The 12,484-nt window shown below is 42.1% G+C and overlaps 1 protein-coding gene across 1 annotated transcript in view; it reads right to left on the bottom strand.

The window, feature by feature from the left end:
• triob (trio Rho guanine nucleotide exchange factor b) overlaps nt 1-12,484 on the bottom strand; it is a 116,727-nt gene that overhangs the window by 32,043 nt on the left and 72,200 nt on the right. The window contains exons 15-26 of the mRNA XM_061081841.1: nt 11,690-11,885; nt 10,070-10,236; nt 6,972-7,091; nt 5,926-6,024; nt 5,711-5,803; nt 5,305-5,454; nt 5,051-5,165; nt 4,746-4,861; nt 2,359-2,481; nt 1,805-1,999; nt 1,305-1,420; nt 214-280 (exon numbers count right to left, since the gene is read on the bottom strand). Coding sequence (XP_060937824.1) covers nt 214-280; nt 1,305-1,420; nt 1,805-1,999; nt 2,359-2,481; nt 4,746-4,861; nt 5,051-5,165; nt 5,305-5,454; nt 5,711-5,803; nt 5,926-6,024; nt 6,972-7,091; nt 10,070-10,236; nt 11,690-11,885 — 1,557 coding nt within the window. The remainder of the gene's footprint in view (nt 1-213; nt 281-1,304; nt 1,421-1,804; nt 2,000-2,358; nt 2,482-4,745; nt 4,862-5,050; nt 5,166-5,304; nt 5,455-5,710; nt 5,804-5,925; nt 6,025-6,971; nt 7,092-10,069; nt 10,237-11,689; nt 11,886-12,484) is intronic.

The following is a 12,484-nucleotide window of genomic DNA, read 5'->3' as shown; positions in this document are numbered from 1 at the left end:
GAGCATCTAATCATCACATATTGCAAATCTTGAATAATCATTTAGTGATTTTGTGAGCAAACCACAGAATCCTATTATAAAAACCTGTAAAATAAAATAAAATGTTTTTTAAATTAGAGATAATGAGCTGATTTTAAATATTCATTCATACAATCAATCAATCGATCAATTTTATTCGTCTTGTGTGTGTGTGGTACGTTACTAAATACTTACATCCATACATTCCCGCAGGTCTCTGACGTAGGTTTTCTCCGTCTGAATCAGCTCAGCCATTATGAACCTGAAAGGGCAGGTGACACATTGTGAGACGAGACAGCGACGGACACGGTTTAGTGCTTTTTTTAGTTTCATCTGAGGTCTCACTTTGGTACCTGAAGATGAGAATGTAGAAGCAGTAAAGCTTTTCACTCAACTTTACTGTTTCTTCATTTGTTCTACATATTTGCAGCATAATGTGATGTAAACAACTATCATCATCAAACATCATCTAAAAAATTAATTATTTTGAAATATAAGACACATTCGGGACAAATCCAGTGCATGTTGCTACATGTTGATGCATTATAACTTCTGCATGGCTTATAAACTGAGTGTGGATACCCGACCCCTGCCCATCGGGGTCTGCCAGGCCGGGATCAGACAAGCATTTTGAAATGATAATCTGGTTTGGTCACACTTTTCCCATTTCGATTTTTTATGCTTCACATGCCTGTAATTCGGGGAAACATCAGACTCAGTCAGGTTCGGACAGACAAACCAGAATGCCTGTCGTGTTTGGGTTAGGTATTAGTCCTCTTTCAGAATTAGTCAGGCTCAGATGCAGCCTGAGCCACTCTCTACTATGAACATACGATGAGTATTTTATAGACTAATTGTAGAATCCCTCTTGTGTAAACGTCTCTTATCAAACTAATTACCTCAGACATTCCTCACAGCATAGGGAACACTGATTTTGGGATCAAAGCACATTACTGCTCTGGATCTTCTGACATCAATTATAAACTCCATCTCAGTTTGTTTACATAGTTAATCAGATTTGAAGAATCCAGTGTCCACGATGATGTGCTCGTGTTTGGTGGGTTGATTTGACGTTAAGCCATATTAGGCCCAGCAGTTTGAAGTGAAAGCTCGGCTGCAGCAATGAAACGGGAAAGTGAAATTTAACATGTTTTCATCCATTTGCTGGAAACAACTATTTTATAATTATTCATCCAGGTGGTTTGATACAGGCCTCCATAGAGAACCTGTTTTCTGTTCAACATGTGCTCATCAGCGTACAAAGATAAAATGCTCGTTGGACTTACTCTTTCCTTCGCGCTGATTTCCTCTTCTCCTCGTTCAGTTCGTGGGCAGCATCCCTCAACTTGACCTCTGACCCCGGAGCACTGGCTGGGATGATGTCCAACTGCAGCTCTTTACTCTGCAAACACAGCGAGACAGCGGCTATTGTGTGGCACGTACCAGGCGTGGTATTCAGCAGTCAACACACCGGCGTGTGATGCATTGGATTTCACTTAGCAGCAGCTCATTAAAATAAACTGCTGGGAGTTAAATAAGAAGATGTGGTGATAGACCACCTGGTGCAACTTCCACACTTAAAACTGCAATCAAATTAAAGCCAGGGGAAGTTTGTATAATAACATTAATCACACTAAACAAGATTTTGTTGCACTTGAAAAACTAGAAGCCAAGGTTCAAGCCTAAATACTATAACCTGTGCCAACGCATGTGAACAGATCTGTCATAACATAATAAAAATAATGGAGCTGATCTGTGATCCTCTTTGATTTGAATTAGTACTCACAGCCTTGTTTGAGTCAGAAGAAATGCCCAGCGCCGATTCCAGGCAGGTTCGGTATTTGGCCATGCGGAGCGAAAAGTCCCTGTAGCGCTTGTCCACCGACGCCACCCATTTCTTTATCTCCTGGGCATGGGAGTGGCCCTTGTCACAAAACCCATCGGCCAGCTGGATCAACAGCTTCACCCTCTCTTTAGTTTGCTGTCAGGAGAAAAACAAAATCTGAATTCAGTGAGCGGAGGGAGAGAGTTGGACACAGAGTGGATCTGACGCCCGAGGAAAAGGTGGCCACGAGAGAGACAGAGGGAAAGAGAGAGGGAGAGTTACGCAACAGTGTGTATGGACACAAAAGCTTGTTCTCTAACACAATAACAGTGACACAGCAAAGAGGAGTCAGGACAATACGCTGCCGAGGGAATGGGCCTCACAGCGGAGCGCTGTGCAAACACGCAGTCAGATCAACAGGCAACAATAACGCGCTCACAGTCAGAGGTCCACAAACAAGTTTAAAAACACAGACACACACGGACACACACAGAAACACACATCCACTCACACACCTTTGCTGTGATCTGGAAGTCTTCGTGCTCCTTCAGCAGCTCCTGTGTGTGGTGAATACTGGAGCCAGTGGACATGTGTGTGGACAGGTAAAACTCCCCAGTGTCGTGGATCCACTCCAGGGCCTGAGGATGAACAACCAATCCCAAGTGAGAACACTGACACGATACAGGGAGTTTAGTTACACAATGTGAGAGAGTCTGAAAACCTGATACCAGTAGTGCACCTGGATCTCATATAAAACAACAATGTTAAAGCTAATACATGTTTGTATGAACTCAACATCATCCACATCATCCACCCATATTCACTGGATAATGTCTATACATTAGTTCTGACCTATAATCAAAATGTGCTTTCTCTAAAGAAGAATAACACCTTTATTAGAATCTTATTCATTGAAATTCAGGGCTGGTATCACTGCCATCAATTTTATTTGATAGATAAATTACATAAGATTCGTTTAACATTCAGGAAAAATGTGGTACCGCTTCTCAAAATGTTTACATCCTTTTGAATCTGGCTTTCAGTTCTATTTATATATATATCTTAGCTCAGTTTACTATTTGGTATATCCTGTAATTTGAAGTTTAATTTATTGTATTATTTTCCCTTTTCCCTTTTACTTATACCCTCTCGCTATTTGTATTGTTTATTTTTTTCCTTTTTTTGAATAACTTTCAATTATTTCAGGTCTTTTATTTGATTCCATTCTTCTTTTTAGTTATCTTTTTTATCTTGTGTTTCCTCATTGCAATTGGTGAAATAGCATTTCCTCTTTGCTTGTATAGAAAGTGTTATATACACAAAGTGTGACTGATTGATATACTCCTAACATTCAGTTCCCAAAGGTCCTAAATATTTGTATTTTGTCTTTGTGTGTGCAGTTTATATCTTGGCCTGCAGGTTGTGCAACAAATCAATTTGTAAGACCAGAAATCATTTGGTCTCAGTAGACAAAACACGGATCTCCCTAAAATACCCAAGTCCATGCTGCCTATGATGTCATTTGATGTTATTGGTTGTGCATTGCTTTGTACCTGCACTGTGCTATATATAAAAACACCACAAGAGGGAGCTATGTGACTTGTGTTTAAATGGCTTCAGATCTGGTAAAGACATTGAATTGCGCCACAGATTCTAACTTACTCATCTTATCTCATGAATAAAGATTTTCTCACAGTCGTGATTAAAAAACACAACCAACGTCAGCTCAGTCTGTGGAGCGAGAAGAGATCCTGGCTGTTCCAGGGTTATTAAAACCTACTCACTTGTTGGATTGAAAAAAGATATAGCGCTCTTATGACTTGAACTCTCATCCTCCTAAAGCTGAGAGCCTCAGCTCCTCTAAAACACAGCAAAGCATTAAACTCAAAGTCCCAGAGCTTGAAATCTTCAGCAGTGCCCAGGGGCAAATTGAGAGGCTGGAGCCAAGTGTCTGAGCGATGCTCTGTAATACACACAGTGTTTACATTGCCACATAATGATATGTGTCTTTGAGGCTGTCATTGTTGTGGATGTCTGCGAGCTTACATCACTTCCAGGATATGTGACATGTATCATTAACAAGGAAACACAGGCCGCGAGTTTTATTTAAAAACGGAGAGACAAAGCGAGATGGAGGTGGCAGCTGTTTTCTAACTGAGACAAGTCGACGGGCAAACACCATCCAATCATCTCACAGGGAGAGGACGAGTTCTGCTGAATCTATGTGAGGTGAATCCAAGACATGTGCAGTATTCTGATCTCAGTCTCATTGTGTAGATATGAATACGGCTAATTCGCAGTAATGATATTAATAAACAGTATAGAAAGAGGGATGATAGGCCTCTATTTCCTCCCACTATCCAGAAACCAAGCTAAAATAGACTGGTTGTGAACATCTGCCCAAAATCGACTGGGGATGGAGCAAGGTCCTGATACACTTGATTCAAGCGCTCAACCAATCACGAGTCAGTCCCAGCTGTCAATCGTGACGTTTTACTGCACTTTTATACTATGAAATAACTAATTAAAACCAAACTTCCCAGGAAAATTAACACTTTAACAAACATTTAGATTGGTCCATCTCCCATCCACTAACGCAGAAGAGGCAGGGTCTGTGATCTTTACTGCAGCCAGCCACCAGGTGGCGCTCCAGATGCTTATCGTACTACTTGAGTTTTTACAGTATTTTACCACATCTGCAGTTATCAACAGCTTGATGACACGTATCCTGTGATTGAGTGCAAACAAGTAGTAGGATGTATGTAAACAGGAATATGAAGGAAATATTCTAATAGCAACTCATGTAAACATCCTAGTCTAAATAACGTCTCATTCAGAATAAGGTCGATAGACAGAATCACATGTAAACATAGTCATTGCCAGTGAACACACAAACACACACCTGTTTGGCGCTGCGTTCAAACACCACATATTGCTGACACTGGTCCAGTCTCCGCTTCCTCATGGTCCAGAAGTGCAGGACTCTGTTCTCTCTCTGCAGCAACTCATTCAAGATATCTGATGGAAAATAAATGAATGCATTCCAGATTTTTATCACTGTACGTCAGCATTACACAGGAAGATACTGAACTCATGGCTCAATGTATCATTCTGTGAATAAATTATAATATAAGTTAATAGACATCTATATAAAGATTAGAAGCAGAAATTATGAAGGTGATTATTATTAATACTTTGTCTACTTACTCTTAACTTGAGTCTCTGGAGCTTTGACGTGGGACAACATGCCGGGCATGTTGACACCGTTTCTGTGCAGGTACTTCAAGAAGACATCAGCGTTACGCCTGGCTAATGTACAGGCCTGTATGTGTGCAGAAGGAGAACAGACGTCATTTACAGTGTCAACAGCATCACCCCTCTGACAGATACAACATTCCTCATTAAAATAGGTTGTTTTTACTGTTTATACTGTTACTGTGCAATCCCATCATCTCTCTCACCTTGAGGAAGGCCTCCTTCTGCTCCAGATGTTTGCTGATCATGGGAGTGACGTGGTCGGAGTCGCTGTTGGGCCCCAGTTTATCAGCACCACCGCACCAGTCTTCTTCTCTCTTGTACTCCTGCTCAAGGCTCTCCAGCACACTGCACACCTGAAACGGGATGACACCGTGCATAAAACTACAGCGAGATGAAACATTAACCTTCAAGCAACCTTTGGGCTGCACATCCTCGAGAATCGTTCCTTTTAATCGTGCTCTGACACAGAGTTCCAGGTCCACTAATGTTGAAAAGTGGGGAGAGTAATTCCCATAATTTATTTCAGCATTTCTGCTCTAACTCACTCGGATCTAAGATTGTGTAACACATTGGAGCACATATGACTTGGTGGCACTAACTCTCACTCACCTGCTCAGAGGTCTTGTAGAAGGCCACCGACGCATTCACCAGCTTGAGTCTGTCCTCCATCTTCAGCATCAGCTGCTGCCAATGATCTGCCACCTTCAAAGGTAAAAACAAAGCAAATCGATTTCAAACTTACCGCGTTAATAAAGGTACTGCACTGCTAACAATGATATTCTTGTTTTCAGTTAACGATGTGTAACATGTTGGGAGAGCTTTACCTTTTCAGCACAGTCTCTGATCATATCCATGTCGTAGTGGTTGGCCTGGAGTAAGGCCTCGGCTTTCTGCTGGACCTGCAGTGCACTCTGATGGGTTTTCTGCACCAGGGTAAAGGTAGAGAAAAACAACACTGAAATTCAACAGCTATACGAATCTCTAAATCACAATAATTGCTTGGAAACTATGATCCCAGCTTCCAGTTGCTCCAGCAGTGTTTTGGCAGAGAGTGGAGGAGCAGGGAGCAAGAGAGGAAAAGCTAAATAAATAAAGGTAGAGTCTGATTAGAGCTGTGTCAAAGATTGGCCCGAGGGGAGAATTCAGGAAAGGAAATGAGAAAAGGGGTTGAAAGAAAATAGGACTGGTACATTTTGCGGTTTGTCAAAGCGGTTAGTCTGAGAATAAGTCTTTTGATCCTTGAAGGACTCGGAGCACTTGAGGGAAGGAGAGCAGACGGAGATACAGGAGAAATGAGGTATTTCCTGTCACTTTTGATAATGGTAACCTGACATATTTCTTTATGGCTCCTGCACCTGCAAGGTATGGTCGAGGACAAAATTCCCACATCCCTTCCACTCTTTCAGAAACTGCAGATATGGCTTGTGTGTTTCAGTTCACGTCTCTCGTGTGTAATAATCATAGACACAGCTTTTTTCTGAACGTGTGTACATGTGAGCTGTGCAGAAGTAGGTCAGGCACAGGCCTGCATATAAAATGAGTTAAGGCTTGATAGAGTTCAAAGAAAATGCACCCTGCATAATCCATGGTTAAAGAGAGAGAGAGGGAATGAAGGAGAAAGGTAAGCAAAGAGAGAGAAGAAAGAGAGGAGAGAGGTACAGATATAAGTTATTCATAATTCCATTTCATGTGCGACTTGTGATAAGAGAAGGAGGAGGTGCACACAGACGTGAACCTGAGTAGTTTTTAGAAAGGTTGAAGGCAGAAGGGCAAACGAAGACGCCCCGGTGCAAAAGTGGGTAAAAGAGGAAACAAAGATGACAAGGAAGAAGATGTAAAATAGGAACCATATTACTCTTTTGTATTTTACCTCTATTGCATGTTGGAATTGTTCGTGTTCCTTTTGCAGCTGCTCGGCTTCTTGCAACGAGCTGGCGGTGATCAGGCCGGCGTTCAGCATGGACTCTCCATTACGGATCCAGCCCAGCACCTAGAAAACACACACACACACAAACAGGCAGAGCAAATTGTAATTACTCCTTCTTCATTTTTTTTAAAATGACCAGACTTATTTGCAGTACGTATGTGCAGAAAACTTCTTGATTTAATCGAACTCAATAAATGTGATTTTTTTCAAGTTTCTCACCCTTATTTTGCATCTTTGCCTCATAGACTCTTAGGAAATCTTTCTCCATGTGACCCGACTTTTTGGTACTTAATCTTTCTTTTATAATATACTTTCTTTATTGCCTTTTCAACCTTTACATCTCCACATTCGCTTGCATCCTCACTCTGTCCCCATTTCAATCCCTGTACTCTCTTCAAATCTCACCTTGCATGCACACATTTCTCCCCTCTGTAAATAATCTCTTTAGCTACCACACCCCTGCTGCGCGCACACACACACACACACACACACACACACACACACACACACACACACACACACACACACACACACACACACACACACACACACACACACACACACACACACACACACACACACACACACACAAATCCCATTTGATCATTGTTTTGCTGGCCTACTTCTCGCCAAACGGTTCTCTCTCAAAGAAACCTCTCTCTCTCTCTCTCTCTCTCTCTCTCTCTCTCTCTCTCTCTCTCTCTCTCTCTCTCTCTCTCTCTCTCTCTCTCTCTCTCTCTCTCTCTCTCTCTCTCTCTCTCTCTCTCTCTCTCTCTCTCTCTCTCTCTCTCTCTCTCTCTCTCTCTCTCTCTCTCTCTCTCTCTCTCTCTCTCTCTCTCTCTCTCTCTCTCTCTCTCTCTCTCTCTATGTCTCTGACTCAGCAAAGCACATCTGTTGTGTGGGCGACGGGCAGAGGTGCAACTGAAGCTCAACTATAAAAGTGATGATGCAACCCCTCTCTGACTCGTGTTGTTCAGCCGCCTCCCAACGTGGGGCTTGAAGGTTTCCATTGCATTTTTCTCTGGCCTCAGGCGGGACATTTATGAGTGTCAGCAGCTGAATATTGTCAGAACTGAATGACGCACACAAATGATTCACTGGTATGGTATGGCTGACAATAAGGTCTACTGAACATATTTCATCATGCCACTACACCTGACACCACTTTACTGTACTTATCATCTTTGTTATAACCCCTGCTAAATACTTAATCCCTGTTCTAAAGCTTTGCTGTTTCTTAATGACATAGAGAAACAGATAACTAGCTCTGGATGTGGGGCTAAGAAGGTAAAAAATACTGCTCTAACAATAGCAACTGTGGGGCAGTGGTGGAATGACTCAGATTTACAAATCACTTTAATGCCGAATTCAGACTACGTGGCTGTTTTTAAAGTTGTCAGATCGCTAGCTGCCTCCCGTCATTAGGATTATATTTTAAGATTCTTTTAATAACTTTTAAAGCTCAGAACGGATCTGGCCCCCAGATATAATACACAGACACTAACTCGCCATGCTCCAAGCCGTAACCTTACATCTTCCAAGCAACACTTGCTGAGTCAACGCTGGTAAGTAAAGGTGATCGGGCTTTGGCCATCAGGACCCTGAAGCTCTTGCCTGACACGATTAGACTTCGCCGGCTCTTACCTTGTTTTTAAATCAATGTTTAAAACATTCTTTTATAGGAAAGTCTTTTAATGCCTGATTTTAACAGATTGTTTTTCACAATTTCTTTCATTATCTTTCTTATTTTGGTTTTATCTCCTTGTTGTTCTATTCTTATTTATTTCAAAAAGTACTATTTAAAGAAGTGCAGGGGTGACTCTGAAGTGTTCGACAATACACAGACATATCGGACTAAAAAGCGTGCAGTGCGAACCAGGCATTGGCTGCAAAGACAGTTTCTGTAAGAGGCCCTGGTTACAGCCTCTCTGAGGGCAGATCAGTAAAAATAACATCAAATTGGCATCACACCATCATCTCTGTCAGTTCAGTTGCCTCCATGCATCTGCTGATATGCTTCGCTCTGGCAGATTCTCTTACTCTCAATCTCATATCTGCCACCACTTATGCTACATTTTTCATTAGTTCTAACAGAAGCCGACACATAGAGACTGTTGTGATTCAGCTGAATCCCTCTGATAACAAGCCTTAGTATGAAAACTGGCTCAGTGTTTGTCTTTCAGTGGGCTGCATAACTAACCTCGGAACAAATTTTTTGCTTTGAATTCTGCAACTGAACCCAGGGAATGGCTCGTTTTAGATGTTCTTCACTGACACAACAATAAGAAACTATGTCATTCTTCCCTTGTTGAGCTGCTCTCTGGTCCATTTGTCTCATTTAACACTCAATCGCCATTTATCTCACTCTGTCGTTGATCTTTGTCTCGACATTAAAACAGACGGATGAAATACCAGGAGCAAGAGAGGAGGGGAAGGGAAGGAGAGAGATTGTTGACATGGGATGACTCATCAAGTCGCGCTCTTGTACAGACAGAACATCCTGTAGCTCTATTAGCATCTCAACACTCTCCGCTGTAACAGTCATGGTTCGCTGCAGCCATAAAATGACCATTTGACCTCTTACAAGAAAAAAAACTTACAAGTAAAAACATGTATGATCTCTGTTTCCACCTAGACAGCAAAACACAACTCTATATCACTACTCTTATTTAAATAGGATTTCTGTCCTGGTTATAAGGGAGAATAATACAGGGATTGTTCTCTCAAAACTACAAAGCACAGATCCTTTGTAGCTTGTCCTCTTTTAAGACTGGGCTTTAAATAGAATATATTTATATATAGAACTTTATCAGTCTTCCAGAAGTCACATTCATACAATATGCAAAAGATTTTCTCTCACACATTATTCGTTAACTGTCGCCACAACCGTCAGTGTTTTGCCTAAGCCAAGGATCAAACCACCAAACTTCTGTTTCGTGGACGACCCTCTCTACCTCCTGAACCACAGCCACCCCTTTTTATGAAGCCCCATGTGCCTCTCTCCCGTTTCACCCTCTTGTCCTCGTCCTCTCCACGTGTACCTGTTTGACTTCGGCCTGTAGATGCCGCAGCTGCACGCACTGCTCCAGGTGTCTCCGGTGCTGCTCCGCGGCCACCTCCAGCTCCTGCTGCTTCTCGTGGAGGAACTCGAGCAGGTCTTGGACCCGCGTGGCCATGTCCACATCTCTGTCGCATAACAGCTCCACACCTGCACACAAGGGACATTTCATCACAATCCATCTTGGCCTCTTCCTGTTAGCAGCATTACACTAAACTACTGGAAGGATTAACCCGAAACCTGGTGGAAGGATGCATTATGGGTCAGGACAGAAGCCATCTAATTTTTGGGAGAAATCCAGATCAGGGGGATCCCAGAATTTTGTGTGAATCTTCAAACTTAAAGGAGGTTGGTATCGATGTGTTTGTGTTATTTTGAGCGGATCCAAAATAAAATCTTTATGTAGTGGAGTTATTAAGATGTCATGAGAGGTGCAGGAAAATAGGGCTTGAAATCTGTAACTAACTACCACCAACGTGTAGCCGAGAAACGTAATGTGGCCTCACCTCTCGACACTAAATCCACACAGTCTACATGAAAGCTATAAAATATGCATTTCATGAAGATATCCTTTGTTACTGGCATTTGTAGAATGATAAAAGCTGGATGGCTTATGATTTCACATATAGTAGAGTACAATGCTGATCTGGTGGGAGATGACTAAATCATGTCATTTCTTGAAAAAAAAACGTTTCACGGCAAATTTAGCATTTGCATAATCCACCCTCATAATTTTGTCCTGCATTGCTTCGCAGCGTCGTGTGCCAGTCGTGCAGCGAGCCGCAGAGCTGGCCTTGGTTCATAACGGCCGTCCTGAGGCTAGCTACATAGGTAAGACTCCAGCATCATTAAGTCTGCCATGTGTCTATCAGCAGCAGTGCAGGTGGTCTGCTGCAGAGGCAGATCTTTGAATGACATGAGCTAAATTTGTACGGTGGGGTGAAAAACACAACAACACGTGCGTGTCATCTAAAATAAATATTTCTGTGTGTGTTGCTCATAGAGTTAATATAATCCTGTATCCTCCATGTTAGTGGATGGGATATGGAACAAATTAAAAAATTTAAAAAAAAATCCTATCACACTGATGTTTGTTCAAGTGTAACTTATTCCAGTACGTTTAGTTCTAATCATTTGATGCTGTAAAAAGAGGTGAAATGTCAAGATTGACAGCTGAGACTGACTCCTGATTGGTCAAGCACTTGTATCGATGAGACTTTGCTACTGCAACTCTATCTCCCGATCACTACTATGCAGACTCTGGTTCCAAACGGCCAAGATGGCGGGGTTTGTATAAAGGATATTTTATCTTCTTGTCTGGACAGTATAGGAGGAAGTTGAGAGGAGTCTATGGTGTTGCCCAAGAGCAGTTTAACCCAACATGAGCACAACTCTTATGGATTAATATCTAAAATCTACTCGGTTAAAGATCTGCCTCTTATTCCTTCCACCTCTGTCCTTAAATAGCATTTTTTTATTGATACAATTGAAATACAAATCAATGAATCCTAGAGATGTGAGTGACCTATGCATGTGTCTGGTGCATTTTTTTGTCTCTGCATTGATAAACACTTCAGGTGATGCTTTCTGTTCCGTCACTCACCAGATGCCTGGACCTCTGTGACGTACTGCAGCAGCTCTTGTCCCTGGTGGATGACGTCAAAGGTGAGGTTGTTCATAGTGAGCGCCTTGTCTGCATGATGCTGCAGCCTCTGCTCGGCCAGCGACAGGTCCTCCGTGTCAAAGTCACTCATCTGCTGCGACAGCTCCTCGTTCCATGACTCCAGGTCGGAGATGATCTGAATTTAAAAGATCATAAAACAATTTCTCTGTCAAAATATACATGGGTTGGATTTGTCCGAGGACGTCAATAACTCATGTTGTGTATATTTCCCTGCTAATAAAGCAAAAAGGTTTTTCACCATCACACACATTCAAAGGTGTAAATGACAGCTGCACAAACAAAAAGCATAGTCGTGTAATTATCCATATCATTTTCATGTTTGAACACCAACTCAGACAGTTTACAGTCATTTCTCTAATCCGACAGCCTCAAGTAACTGTCAAAATAAAGGACAACATATCACACTGCTGATGCACGGCTGGGAAAGCAGATGTACTGAGATGTCGGTGCTTGTCTCCGACTGCCCACGCACACTGAATCATGAAACGATGGCACAGAGAATCCTGGAAACATGCTGCTCTGTCTGTCTCACTCTCTTTTTTAAAGGGAGATGTGCTCCTCACTTTGCCTCAGAACTCACCTCTGGCCCTGGGGGCATGAAGAGTGGATATACAGAGGCCTTTATCTAATGGAGCTGAGGAGTAGCGGAGAATCTTTATTGAGACAGACTGATACTACAAATAGGTTTTAATAATTAAACCAGTTTTCTGTAAT

The sequence above is a fragment of the Limanda limanda genome, chromosome 11 (genome assembly GCF_963576545.1).
Source record: "Limanda limanda chromosome 11, fLimLim1.1, whole genome shotgun sequence".
NCBI lineage: Eukaryota > Metazoa > Chordata > Actinopteri > Pleuronectiformes > Pleuronectidae > Limanda > Limanda limanda.
The sequence above is the reverse complement of the archived record's forward strand: the minus strand, read 5'-3'. Positions and strand labels throughout refer to the sequence as shown.